General features: G+C 33.1%; 1 protein-coding gene across 1 annotated transcript in view; it reads right to left on the bottom strand.

The window, feature by feature from the left end:
- Window positions 1–3,628: 3,628 nt before the first annotated feature.
- LOC149807083 (uncharacterized) overlaps window positions 3,629–15,837 on the bottom strand; it is a 34,998-nt gene continuing 22,789 nt past the window's right edge. The window contains exons 7-12 of the mRNA XM_089961682.1: window positions 15,191–15,282; window positions 12,842–12,996; window positions 12,257–12,378; window positions 7,843–7,938; window positions 7,211–7,357; window positions 3,629–6,411 (exon numbers count right to left, since the gene is read on the bottom strand). Of these exons, the coding sequence (XP_089817808.1) occupies window positions 6,334–6,411; window positions 7,211–7,357; window positions 7,843–7,938; window positions 12,257–12,378; window positions 12,842–12,996; window positions 15,191–15,282 (690 nt within the window). The 3' untranslated portion in view covers window positions 3,629–6,333. The remainder of the gene's footprint in view (window positions 6,412–7,210; window positions 7,358–7,842; window positions 7,939–12,256; window positions 12,379–12,841; window positions 12,997–15,190; window positions 15,283–15,837) is intronic.

The following is a 15,837-nucleotide window of genomic DNA, read 5'->3' as shown; positions in this document are numbered from 1 at the left end:
AATAAATATTTTACAATTGTTTTCATATAAAAATTTGATATCATGTATAATTACGTCTCCATAGAAATGACTGCAGTGAATGTAAACAATCTTCTGAGTAGACTTCACATTAAATTATTTTCTGTCTGAGTTGACTTCATGTTCAATTATTTTCCATCATCTGAGGAGACTTCATGCTGAATTATTTTCTATCTGAGTAGACTTCATGTGAATTATTTTCTATCATCTGAGTGGACTTCATGCTGAATTATTTTCTGAGTAGACTTCATGTGAATTAATTTCTATTTGAGTAGACTTCATGCTGAATTATCTTCTATTTGAGTAGACTTCCTGCTGAATTATCTTCTGAGTAGACTTCATGCTGAATTAATTTCTATTTGAGTAGACTTCATGCTGAATTATTTTCTGAGTAGACTTCATGTGAATTAATTTCTATTTGAGTAGACTTCATGCTGAATTATCTTCTATCTGAGTAGACTTCATGCTGAATTATCTTCTATCCGAGTAGACTTCATGCTGAATTAATTTCTATTTGAGTAGACTTCATGTGAATTATTTTCTGAGTAGACTTCATGTGAATTAATTTTTATTTGAGTAGACTTCATGTTGAATTATCTTCTATCCGAGTAGACTTCATGCTGAATTAATTTCTATTTGAGTAGACTTCATGCTGAATTATTTTCTGAGTAGACTTCATGCTGAATTATTTTTTATCCGAGTAGACTTCATGCTGAATTATTTTTTATCTGAGTAGACTTCATGCTGAATTATTTTCTATCATCTGAGTAGACTTCATGTGAATTAATTTCTATTTGAGTAGACTTCGTGCTGAATTAATTTCTATTTGAGTAGACTTCATGCTGAATTATTTTCTGAGTAGACTTCATGTTGAATTATTTTATATCATCTGAGTAGACTTCATGCTGAATTATTTTCTATCTGAGTAGACTTCATGTGAATTAATTTCTATTTGAGTAGACTTCATGCTGAATTATTTTCTGAGTAGGCTTCATGCTGAAGTATTTTCTATCTGAGTAGGCTTCATGTGAATTATTTTCTATCTGAGTAGACTTTGTGCCATATTATTTTCTATCTGAGAAGAAAACATAGTTTATAGCTTAACAGTATCATGTAACAAGATATTTTCTGCAACACTTTTCAATACTTGCTGCCTTTCTTAATTATACCATGTGCTGAATCAAGAACCACTTAATATTCTGGGTCTGTGCTGGCTACGATTCATGAATGATTTAAGAACTGTCAAATCATGTACTCTTTAAAAGAATATAAAAAACACATTCTAATGACTTTTCCAAAAGAAACTATTTTAATAATGTATTACTATAACAAAAGATCAACACTTTTTGCACACAAAGACCGAGACACTATTTTACTATTTATTGTGTATATTAAAAAAAAATTTAAATTTTAAATTGTAAAATATTTTTAAAAAATGGTATTATTTTCTTTTTTATATGCAAGAATTTATGCCTGCCCTCCACATGCTCAAAATCCTGTCAGGTGCTAACTCAGAGCAAAGATGGTATAAATAGGGAACTGAATATTGACAGAGCTTCCTATGCAAATAAGAGCAACAAGTACCTTGAGATCAGAGGGACTGCAGTTGTGATTATGCTCTCTAGATATAAAATTCATCTGTAACTAGGGCAACAAGAATAATTTGAGGTTTGTATACAGCTTATATTATAAACAGACCATGCAACTTTACTTAATTTTGGGACATGTATATTTCATAAAAAGCATATTATTTCAAAGCATGTACTTTGCACACCTGAAGGCACACAGTATACCAAAATACATTTCAAAATGGATACACTGTTTATTTGCTTTATTTAACCTAAACAAGAGTTTATGATCTTTCACGGTTGGGAAGTTATTGACATAATTAGGAAGAATATTTAAAGTTAATAATACTGATAAATCAGATTGCTCCGGTGGCCTAGTGGTTAGAGCGTCCGCCTCAGTACTAAATGGTAGTAACAGCTGCCTCGCTTGGTGCTCAGCATTAAGAGGTTAGTGTTAGGACTGGTTGGCCTGGTGTCACGATAATGTGACTGGGTGGGACATCATGCTATATGTCTGCTGCATGATGCCCCAGTATTAGACATCGCTATAAACTGCCACACTGCAGACATCGTAGCGATATGACTGAAAAATTGTTAAAGCTATGTTAAAAATCTAAATCACACACACACACACACACATACACACTGATAAATCATAAATTAAAAAATGTTTTCCTCAAATCCAAATCATAATAGCATAAAAAATGTATGATATCATGTTTTTAATACTTGATGTCATAAACTGTTGTGAATACATATCATAAATTTGAATACGAGCTATAAATTTTAATTTAAAATACTGTATATTAATATTTTGTATCAAAATAGGATATTAAAACTTAAAAATTAATGTCACAAAATGAATTTATACAATACATACAAAAACATAAACTAATAAATAAATAGCAAAACAGCATAACATCATAGACAACAAAGGTACATGCATTCTGACAAACCATTACACAAATATACAATTATTTTTATTGTTACTTTTATTTTGTATCATGTATATTAAGTATATAAGAAGACTATTTTTATAAAGTGTGCAAAACCTCAACGAACTCTTGCAGATATAAAATCATAAGCCAACAGGATAAAACATAGGCTAATTAAAGTTTTGCACTATACTGCCATTGATTGCTGCACAGATGTGTATTTAGTTTTTACTGGTTGCCAATGCAGTGAGGAGCAACAATAATTATTCAGCAATTTTGGTTTCATATTTAATAACATAAAGTCAGTACGTTTTTTATACAAAATTTTGGGTATACAAAATGTTTTTCTTTAATGGGAAATGCTTTTTGAATTAAAAAAAAATTCATTTTCATTTTTGACGAATTAATTTTATAATATAAAATATTTATTATTTAACAGCAAAATATAACTGCAATCTAAAAAATTACTTTTTTTCACATTTAACAAATTAATTTTTATCTAAAACATCCACAATAAATAGTAAAATGGCACCCCATATGTTCTTGTGCAGACCAGAGCCCATAATCTAAAAATGTTTTCCAAGCAAAAATATCAGTCTCAATATAAAAAACAAAACAAAATTTGATATTATATATGGAGTAACTGAAATTCAGCATGGTGAGCATACTGGTAAAGGAACGAAAGATATAGAGATAGTAAAATTTGCATGATTATAATGCCATTCTAATCAAAGTTGCACAAGATCTAAGTATTTAGATTTAGAGCTTGACCTCATTTGGCATCATCAAAGAGCTGCTGGACTCCTTGGTACCAAATAATACTCTTTAACATTATTTAATACAATGTTCTAAAAATGTTAGCCCACAGTTGCTTGGTTAGATATGTAACACCTTCCAGGTTTTCTTCGGCTGTGTGGAGTGTAACTTCAGTTTCTGAAGGAGGAGCTTTAAAGTCAGCAGTTTATAATATAAATCAGAGTTTTAGAAAGGTAGCCTCGATAAATTGCCCCCGGTCCCCCATCTATAAAAACTTACAAGTTCTATTTTGAGTGCTAATATCTATTAGAACAGAATCAACTGGAATATCATAACACACATTTATGCCACTGAGCTTCAAACTTTATTTTTTGCATTTATTTACAAAATAAATTCAAAAACATTAAAAATGTTCATATTTGACTTCATATGCTTGCTCTCAGCTGTGACATTTTTGTTCAAGGAACAATAGTACCTCATGGTCAAGAAACATTTTGACAGAACTTTATATCCATACACATGATAAAATCCTCTCCTTTGATTGGATCAGATGGATAAAATGCTAGTGTAATACATTCCAGTATTTACAGTGACAACTACTCTCTCTTATGCATTATGTGAGGTTATGTCCAACTCATGTAGCGAGGCTATGCCCATAAATTCTCAAGAAGGGCCATCAGGGACATTTCAGGTTATACACTGGTCCATGTATTCTCAAGAAGGGTGGACTGGGACATTTCGGGTCATACATGATATCAGGAATATTTTGGGTTATGCATGAGGTCTGGAACATTTTAGGTTGTACATGATGCCAGGGATCACACATGAGATCATGGACATTTATTGGTCTTTCATGAGGTCTGGGTCATTTTGGGTCATACATCAGGTAAGGAACATTTATGGGCTTTCCATGAGGTCAGGGGCATTTAGGGTTATACATAAGGTCAAGGACAGTTCAGGTTATGCATGAGGGAGATTATGAATGCAGATGAAATAGCAAACTGTCCAATGAATATAAGCACATCTTTTCTTTTTACAAAATAAATTTTGAAAAGCTATCAATAGGTTAACATTGTTGTTGTTGTTGTTGTTGTTGTTGTAGGGTTTAACGCCATTTTTCAGCACATAATAGGCTATACATGGTGGCCAGTATTAATGGTGGAGGAAGAACCCGGGAAGTCCCCGGAAAGAACCACTGACCCTCGAGAATCTACTGGCAAGCTTTCTCAAATATCCACATTGGCCGAATCTGAGACTCGAACCCATGCAGACAGAGGTGAGATGGCAGTGATCCGTAACGGAGAGCGCTTTAGACCACTCGGCCACTCAGGGCCCCATATGTTAACATATACATGTATATACATGTCTGACACCTGCCTGACATATTCCATCAGATAGGACATCATGAGAAATACAAGCATTAGATCTGTACATTTGGATATTTTTTCTGAATTAACAAAAGAAAGAAATGAACAGGTCAAATCATATTCTCATATTTTTAAAACTTTATTAATAAAATGAGAGATGTTAGTTTTCACTAGTCAACAAAGTTTTGTTTGTATTTGATCCCTCTTATGCATAGTATGACAGATCCCTCTTACAACTTGCTAAACATGGCTTGGTAGTGTTTGAAAGGATAACGATGTCTGATTTAGCTGTACTTATCATCAGGACATCATACAATTTAAGACAATGTCTCTTACCACAAGCTAACATATGCATATGAAAATGTTGCATCTTTCCAAGTAAAGAAATACAGTTTCTAAAATAATACCACTCATCAGCCCAGTATAAATTAATTTGAATTTAGGGTAGGGTCCACCAATTTCTGAGCAAATGTTCTGGTTTGAAGTTTCATGACTGTATGGAAAAGGCCAAAAATGCTTGTTATTGGGAACTGATTTCATTTTCAGGGTGGTCAGAAGAATAGGTTTCACCATATACTTAATGTATCTTTTTTCTCAAGCATTCAAGAGTCATGTGTTCTCAAAGGATGGCTAGCCTCAATAATACAATGAGAGCATAGTGTCCTCAATCACTACCACTTGTCACTTTAAAGGTAAGGTAAACCCTGTCTTCATAGACCACCACTTTTACTAACTAAAATTATACAGTAAAACCTGTTTTGAGAGCACTCCTTTTACCAACAAAAAATGGTACCTTAAGACACCAACAGAGCTCATGAAATTATGTAACATAGTTGATTTTTTTAATTAAGAATTTGGTTTTATAGTACAGCTGGTCTCACAAAACAACAGTCTTTTAAGTCAAGGTTTACTGAATTACTCACCATAAGGGAAGGTGTGTTTGTGTGATGGTGGTTATTAGGGGGGCCAATCATGAGGCTGGCTTGAAATGCTGCAGGTAGAGGGTATACTGTGGCCCTCAGCTTGTATAAAAACTAAGACATGCAATTTGTAAACAACAACTGAGTCATATGGTGACTTGGCTGTATTGCTATGTCCATCTCAAGATGCTTATAAACATAAAAATAATCACTATGACCAGTTTCTTTGTCTCACTGATTGCACAGAATGTTTCCTTAATTATCTCTCTTGATTATCAACTGGGTGAAATAAAAATGTAATTGATATACTCTGAACACTTAAAATGCTGTTTACCCCAAAAAATTTATTTGGATTTTCTGGTTAGGGCTATTCCATTTAAACATACCACTACCCCACGGATGGCAAAATAAAAAAACTTCCATACATGGTCATCAATAAACAATAATCACTTCTGTGCCATGTCATATCAAAAGATGCATGGCCATGGGTGTCCAAAATTCACTGCTATGACTGGTGGTGGTAGAAAAAAATCACTTCTATGGGTGGTCACCCATTTTTGAATGTGCCTTCCACCCCCACCAGGGGTATGTTTAAATGGAATAGCCCTTATTCATATTTACCAGGTCACAAGCAAATGAAGGCTTCATACCAGGACTAAACAAGTCCATTAACTGATGCTGAGTATGTGAGATACTGAAGTGTCATTAAGTTTACTGTAAATGTATCAGCACATAATTATAATACAAAATATATACAATGTCCAGTGTATCACATTCTTATCACAGGATAGCTGGGAGCAACTGGTTTCAGGTAGGCTGAAGTTATGTCAAGGCACTTTCCTAGGACCTGCAAAATACAAGTTCCATTGTATATCACTTTTTCAATAACCATGGTTAGTAAGACTATTGTGTCAGTATTGATTATTGGCATCTATGATTTTGTGTACCAATGGTACATAACATTTCCACTACCTGCCTTGTTCTTTGGATTCTAAAGGCCCTGACCTTAACCTTTCCATCCAAAATTCATCAGACATCTTTGTATCATAAAATGCAACCCATCTGTGAAATTTAACTGAATCAAAGTTATCATGCAGAGACTGCAGTGACCTTGACCATTAACCTTCAGATACCCAAATCACAAGGCTTCTTGTATAATCTAGTCAACATATTTATGAAAAAACACATCTTAATTTCCTAATCCATGATGTCTCTTAAAGTGTATTGGCAAAAAAGCTGCAAAGATGATGATATTAAAAAGATATGGTTCAAAAGAATATGTGCCATGGGAAGAAAAGACATACAAGTATGTGTCATATGCATGCATGGAAACGTTTTAACATGACATAAACACCTACTGTATAATGTAAAGCTATGGAATTAAAGAATGCATGAAAGAATGAATGAATGCATTAACAATGAAATGAATGATTATATGTACGAATATTTTTGTATACAAATATACTTGACGAGTTGGGTCACCTGTCACATGTCTTGTATATAGTGGATGGATGTACTGTCAACAAACAACATACAGAGAGAGAGAGAGAGAGAGAGAGAGAAAGAGAGAAAGAGAGAGAAAACACAAAGATACAAGTACACATCTGACCTGCAGCACCCTCCATCCCACCCCAAAACACAAATACCTGTCTAGTATCTGTGGGAAGAATCATTCCATCATCGAGTAGCCTTGTGGATGAATAGGCAGCAGACATTTCTCTTTGATATTTTTCCCTAATCTTACTCTCTGCAGCTATATGCTCTGAGGGGTTCAAATTCTTGGGAATCTTTTCCTGGAATGCCAGAAATAAAGATGTAGTAATTTGCATGCATCTCTGTGGTGTAAGAAATTACTTTGTTCTAATATTAACAAAAGTCACATGTGCATTTCTTTCTTTTCCAATCCACTATTTCTGTCAATGGCTCATTTATACCAAAATATACTTTCCAGCATGTGCTTTTTGCTCAATCTGATACTAAAATAGAAAGAAGATATAAAAAAACAAAAAACAATGACTTCAATCTGATGAACTGTATCTTTGAGATCTGGGTGCTGCATTTATGAATTTAGAACGAATTTCAATATCTACCTTGAAAGAAGAAGAAGAGATCAATAATCATGTATTTCACTGCTAACAATTTTAATCATGAGGTGAAATTTAAATAATCTAATAAATTTCATAAGACTGCAAAGAATTAATGTTTTAAAAATGAAAAAAAAAGGAATTATTAGTAGTGAACATGTATCTCATAAAAGTAATGTTTGCTTCAATTTTACCTGAGAGATCTGTTGTACTAATGACTCTGTGTTAGCCAGGCCAATGACAGTATTGGGCCATGTGAAGAGGAAGTTAGGACTCATACATCTACCTCCCTGCCAAAAAATATGAAACTGCATTATTTTCAGTCACTTATATAATTACTGGAATTAAATGAAAAAACTGTATTCTGCACTTCTTAAGAAGCAATAAAATGTCTAAATAGAAGTTAGACACAGAAAAAAAACCACTGTAACCAGTTCTATATTTTCATCAATGGGAACTTTTAAAATGCGGTCTCTGAAGATGGGTAATCCATTAATAAAGGTTTTTCTGAGCATCTGAAATATAAAATATAAAATCAGATTTTGTGGTCTCATAAGTGTTTTCTTACAAGATGGAGTCTTTTAGCACAGGTTCAACTGAAAGATAGTTTTAAGAATGAATGTTTCAAACAAATTATGTCTGTATAAATTTACCTGCAAATAAAATGGCAATCAACCAAAATCTATTACAGTAAGACAATGTAAAAATCAAGAAGATGCATATAAAATGGAAGTAGAAATCAGATGCTATAAGACAATATAACAATCAAGAATCTTCACAACTTAAGAGATCTGGTGGTATGATATATACTTGTTTTTAAGTTGGGTCCAACTCCAAACAACAAAGACCCTAATTTGCTGTCAAAAAATGTGTTGGCATATCAGGGTCTATGCTGCTTGTAGTAATGACTAAACAAAATGCAGAAACCCAGATCTGCCAGTGCATTATGCACCTGCTCATTTAATGACATTGCTTTGTTCACGATGATTTTGTAATATATTCAATAATTATACAACAAATGGTATTATGGGTAACATTGACAGATATCTTTTATATTAATGAATTTATTGTGAACTTTATCTTGGACTATAAATTAATAAAAACTAACTTGATTACTTGATTTTCCATTTAAATCTGAATGTAAACATGGAAGCAAACACTAAAACATGGCCTCCACTTTTCAAATGGTAATCACCGTTGCACATTTTCAATACTGTATTACCTCCCTTGCCGCATTATCATCATAATGTGATATGCCTCAAGTCAATTCAGTTTCATATTTAAACAAACATTTAAATGACTATTAATAAGTCATATGGACACCATTCTTTTGCATACCAGGGCCAAGCAACGTGGAATGAATTGCCTACTGAACTTAGACACAAAGACACAGTAATCCCATTTAAGAGGGCTCTTAAAACTCACTTATTTCGACTGCAAGAACAAACTTAAAGACCTAATAATGTTCCCTACCTTAAATATTTACAGCATGTTTTTGTTTTCTAATTTCATGGTGTTTGTTTTCTGTAATAATATCATTGTATATGGTTTTTATGTTATAGGTGTTGTCTAATGTGGTAAAGCGCATAGAGCTTCTAAAGATTAGGCACTATACAAAGTCCTCATTATTATTATGATCTTGAAGGCATATTCAAACCTGGGAATAAAAATAAATATGTAACTCTAAGCAATTTGTATCTTGTAGGCATATTCATTCAGATTTCTACTAGTTCTCTTTCATTTAGTCAAATTGGAAAAGGAGATTTTTAAGTAGTTTTACAATCCTGGTAAAAGTTTATTCTCTTTTCCAATCTAAGTTGGTTAAGGTCTTCCAAGACAAAGGCTATACTTCTTAGTGAAGAAGTCATAATTAGTTGTAACCAGTCTGAATGCCTGCTTTTGCATCTTCATAGTGTTAAGTCATAATTAGACATCACCAGTCTGGCTACCTACTTTTGGATTTACCAAGTGTGTAGTAATAATCAGATGAAACCAGTCTGAATGCCTGCTTTTGCATCTTCTTAGTTTGAAGTCATAATTTAATGTCACCAGTCTGAATGCCTGCTTTTGCATCTTCTTAGTGTGAAGTCATAATTAGATGTCACCAGTCTGGCTACCTACTTTTGGATTTACCAAGTGTGTAGTCATAATTAGATGAAACCAGACTGGTTGCTTGCTTCTGAATTTTCTTAATTAATAGCTTGTAATAGTGATGCCTAAATATTTTTCTATAGCTGTTCCTTCCAAAGAATATGACATGCTAATTTTATACAAAAAATGTTTTTGTCATTTGCTAATATTGCATTTTCATGTGTTGGAATCTTAGACCAATTTTCATGACCATTATAAGCCATAATTTAGTTATCAACAAGTAACTACAAAAAAGCTGCAAATGTAGTTTTTATTTTAACTAATAATAAAAATTACAAGACAAATTACTAGAACTGTTAAAAATTGCTAGGAGAAATAAGATTTAGCATATTTTCTCCACTTATAAAAAAATGCAAATGGCAAAATAGTTAAATCTGAGCTCTGTTCCTTCCAAGTCAAAGCAAATGGACATCACGGAAGTCAATAACGTGATTACTTGATGTGTAAGTGTAGCAAGCTGTCTCACTGGTCAAGGGCATGTTACAGATATTAACTCTTTCGTCCAAATGGAGGTACCTGTTTAAACAACAGTCTGGACTAGCTACATATGCCATGGGATGATGTGGAACAAAATGGAGAATGAACCATGGCTAGTGAAGCTTGGTATTTTTGAATAGTATTTTAACCAAACTTAAAGCTGTGAGTTTTGGAATAAATCTTATCGTAATGAAAATAGTCTTCCTTCTTTGTGTGCACTCTGTTTTCTTCGTATGTATGATTGATGACTCTGACCTTTATTAATTTCAAATTAATTGACACATCTCTGCTTCAAGCGCATGATGACAATTAAGTCTGATGTGGACATGCTGTGAACACTTACATCTTTGCTTCATGGACCTGTCAATTAAGTCTGATATGGACATGTTGTGAACACCTACACATTTGCTTCACAGATATGATGACAATTAAGTCTGACGTGAGCATGTTGTAAACAAGAGTCCTAAACGTGACTAACTTTCTACGGATGAATTTTTTTTATAGGAATCAATGTGAAGTGCATTTCTTCATTCCTTTCAGATCTTTTCACCTGCTCAGTACTGTAAGCAGACACTATGGTAGCCATGTTGGAGGTCAGATCATCATATTTTATTTGGAGTAACTACAGATCACAACAATTATTTTAGGGCATATCTTGTACAGATAGGGCCATCCATTCAGGAGTAGTAGGGAAAACATGATTTGATTTCAGGATGGTGACCATACTAGCATTGATATCTGCACCATTTCAATTAAAGCCCAACTACATAATGCAATAGATGTTTTAGTGAAAATTTCATATTAAAAAAAACATAAATTCTGGAGAAATAGTGATTTTCAACATTGTAAACCATGTCATCCGTAACTAAGGGGCATTATGTTTATTAGAACCAACAAGACCACATATTGCAGGACTTATTTTCTAGTAGTTTACACAGAGTAGCAACAACAAAAAGGGCTATAAGACGACAGATGTGAGATAAACAAAAGAACTATCACATAAGCTCTACTGGTCTTTGCTAGATTAAAACTTGTTTAAGAAATTTGTGCATATGCCATTACGAATAAAACCAGTCAGAACCAATGATCTTAAAACATACCCCAAACCTGCATAAATATGTTGGATAGTTTCAGATCTGATTTCACCTATTCAAACAACTGGAATTTACTTCATAAAATTTTGTCCACAACAAATGGATGCACACATTGATCATTTTCTAACAATTACTGCTAATTCTCACTTGTTGTGTTATGGTTGGTTGAAGATGTATTTCTGAGATCTGTAGAGCATATTTCTAAATCAAATTTGATATCTGTCAAATTGTAACTATACACAGAATAACACAACTTCCTGTTGCTATTTCCAATTATAGGGCTCCATTAGTGGATAAATCGGATGTTTCATCAATTTTGAGGAAAAAAATCAGATGTGACTTTGCTCATTCCAAGTAGTTGTTTTGGTCATGTGATTAGAACATGTGACTTTGTCTGTCCTGTGACTGTCTGGTGATGAATATCCAATCATGTGACTATTATCACTGTTCTACAAAATGGACAGATTAACTGACAGTTCAGAACAATTTGGGCTACAATGCCAAACTAATCAATCCATTTTGTAATATGTCAAGTTGTTGATCCAGGATTTGGTTAAAGAACAGGCCTAGGTTAGTTAGTTACAAAAATAGCAATCATAAGTTAGAACTCCAACAGTGTTTTTTCTATACATTTTTGAAGAAAAAATAAAGAGTTCCAACATCCACCACAACATTTTGTGAGGACAGATTAATATGCTTAATTAGCAGGTGCATTTCAATTATTTGACAACAGTTATTTGCACAAACTCAAAGGAACAAACCAGCTAGAGCTTGTCTGATTATGTAAATACATCAGATAGTTAAAACCCAGACTATATAGTATTACTTTCAGGAAAAGATGACCAAAGCCTGAGTAAAGATAACAAAGTCTTCTGAAAGCCCATACCATAAGAAAACTGGATGGTCCAATACTGTTCCCAATAATGACTGTTATCTTAGGTACTTGTGCACAGCTCACTGCTGCCATCATCTTAGCATGCTCACGGAGGCGGTTTCCGAAAGATTCACCTATGAAAACATATAAGCTACAAAATTCATTCACCAAGTAAAAGTGATTTTATGCTTAACCATGCTTATAATGTTTTTGTCAAAAATGTCCAAAGTTACAAAATCTGTATGAAAAAAAATTTCTATTAACTTATTTGAACTCTAAAAATATATTCAAGCATGTATTAAAATAAATTAGGCTTGAAGTTGAGCAAAGAATAAAATTATCATGTTTATTTATAGATTGTTACCTTTATTTGTAAGAGTAAACTGATACAATTAACAATTTAGAGTATATAATAAATCAGTTAATACATGTGAATGAACTGATATTTCATGCCACCTTACTGCTTTGGTTTGTGGCCAAATTACAAACTCATCAGTCACATGCGAAAACAACTTGTCCATCAGGATATTAAACAGTGCATGTACATTAAACCATGGCTGCCAGAAGAAAAGGGACAGGATTCTGAGCTGCACTCACCTGAGTCCATAGAGGGTTCAGCAACTGATTCTGAGGTATTCTGTAGGAAAATCAATGGTATTCCTCTCACACAGCACATTTGTATGAAGTGAGCTCCTTTGGCAGCAGCTGAACCAGTTATTTCCCCCTTGTTACCAACAATTCCAGTTAGAAACCTGGCTAGCAAAAGGCAACCAATTACAACCCTAAGATTAGTGGATAGGCTGATTTAAAGGACTTGAAGATTGCTGGAGGGACTGCATGTCAAACTCATGATAAAAGTATTGCTGTAAAATAAGTACAATGTAACCTTGATCTCAAGGTCTAAAGGCCAAGTGAGCATGTTGCAGAATATATTGTCTTAGCTTGATTATAACTCATACCGAATATGAAAAAAATCCATCAAGGGGTTTAGGAAATACAAGCAAAGAAAACAACTTTAACCAAAATTTCACACAAATTTTGCTGTGGCCTTAACACAAAGGTAATACGGGGAAGTAAATATGTTGCAGAATGAATTGTCTCAGTTACATAATGATTCCTTCCAAGCAATAATAAAATCCATCAAGGCAATTAGGAAATAAAAGTGAAGGACATTTAAAAAAAGAAAAATTCTATGTCTGATCTTGACCCCAATGGCAAAGGGGCAACTGCATCTGTCATTGAATAAAGTGTCAGAAGATTCAAAAGGATTCATCGTAAGTATGAAGAAATAAATCCATCAAAAGGTTTAGGAAATAATATAAACCAAAATCTTAATGCACATTTTCTATGACTATAACCTTGACTTCAAGGTCAAAGGGTTTAACAAGTATGTTGCAGAATGATTTCTCTTAGCTTCATAATGATTCATATTGAGTATGATGAGAATCTACCACAGGGTTTAGGAAATATATGTAAATACAATACTAGAACCAAGACCATAACAAAATGTTGATGATGCTGGTGGTGGCAGAAATATTAGTGTTATGTCACACATCTCACTAACATGGGCTTGTTAAAAAATATTTCATAATGAGCATTGTTATGCTTATCATGTCTACAAAGTTAATGGGCAATTCATTAAAAGCTATGAGACTATCAAGAATTATCAAAAATGGATAAAACTCTGGGGAAAAATAATCAGAACATGAGGGCAGAACATTATGCACATACAGACCCCATGTCAGTAATATATGCCATGTTTCAATAGCGTCCATGGAAAGATATGGGAGCAGTTCCATACAAATAGTCATAGATACTAACCCTTGAACACACTTATCATGAACTGTTGCATACTTTTTATGGAATCAAAGTGGCCCATACTGAATGGATTAACATGTTCACTAAAAGTAACAAACTTCTAGTCTTTACAATCATCATATTGTATCTTCTAAGGTGCCTATACTTACATGTACAGCCAGTAACAATTAAGATTCGATAAAATAGTGTATCCATTCTTCTAATTCTAGAACCCTCAAATCTTTCAATATTTTAACCAAACCATCAGCCATTAGTTTTCCCCAAAAAGTCTTCATCTCAGCAATTGTGTCCATCTGTTTACAATCTAATCAATAATTTTTATTGTTCAATTCATTGTTTTATCAAATTTAGAAATGTATTCTTTGCATCAGACTATCATTTTGGTGTTTATGTACCTCTCTTCATTCCTGTGAGAACATAAAAATCCAGTGATCACAATTTTTTCTCACAAAATTAAAATTCTCAGGAATTTCATCAATATAAAATCAGAATGTGAAATTCCCCTCCCCCCATTTTTTTTTTGGCAATTCCATAAAATCTTGAATAGCTGGCATCTGTGAAGATTTTTGGAATGCACTATGTAAATACCATACGGGACTGGCAGGGAAGATTTTGCTGCATGTTCCTGTATTATTGATGGCAGGCATAACTTACAAAATAATAGCTCAATTTTATAAGTGAAATCACATTCTGGTTGCAACAAACAATACTGATGCAACCATGCTGTGTTGTCTTTATCTAAAACAAATTCATCTACATTAAAATTCAGACTTACTCTGAATTTAGTTATGTTTGAGGATATCAACTTCATTCGGTTTGCAAAACTTAATATTTTCATCATTACTTAAATTCAACAATTTGAGAAGAGGGTTATTTTTTTTTAACAGGATGATCTTTCTTTCTTTGGCCTTAAAATCTGTGGGTTTTGCCAGCCACAATACCATTACTGAAATATGACCCCAAAAAATGACTTGATGAGAGTTTATTACATTTGCTATTATTCATTAGAATGTGCCTCATTACATAACTAAGATTTGACTTACTTCACTGTATAAACTATTATTTACTAAAATCACTGTTCCACTATTAAAAGTCCCAAATGATATAAACAATTTTCAGTGAACATACCCATGTATATGTGCCAACCCTGTAACAAGGGATGGACCATATGTCTTTTTAAATTCATGGAACCTGCTTTCATCCACAATTCGGCTTATAACCTGTAAAATAAGAAATTATTAATTACCATATTTATCTTATTCTTCATAATTAACCCACCCCATTTTTACAATGTTTGGCAAATATCTACTAATGATATTCCAGTATTAAAATAAACCAATCCCTACTTTTGGACAAATGTACAAGACTGCCACCCCCCTCCTTGTCTTATCATGGGAATAATACCATATAAGCAATCTCAAAAAATTAAATATGAAAAAGCTTCATGACAATGTTGCTTTGGAAAAAGTTATTCAATGGTTGTACATACATTCACACATGGTTTACATAGTTAAAAAATATTGGCATTCTACTTCATAATCTTTTTATATGTTCTGGTCAACATTTGAATTAAATAAACCATGTACAGCCCCATTATTAATCTTCCTTAATGTTCTGGTGAACATCTGTATTAAACAAACCAAGTATGGCCCCTTTATTATTCTACTTTAATGTTCTGGTCAACATTTGAATTAAACAAACCAAGCATGGCCCCTTTACTGATGTTCCTTTATGTTCTGTTCAACACACTAATTAAACAAATCATGAATGGCCCC

Source organism: Sinohyriopsis cumingii, chromosome 1, assembly GCF_028554795.1.
Source record: "Sinohyriopsis cumingii isolate HCF-2022 chromosome 1, ASM2855479v2, whole genome shotgun sequence".
Lineage (NCBI taxonomy): Eukaryota > Metazoa > Mollusca > Bivalvia > Unionida > Unionidae > Sinohyriopsis > Sinohyriopsis cumingii.
This window is presented reverse-complemented; position numbering and strand designations above follow the sequence as displayed.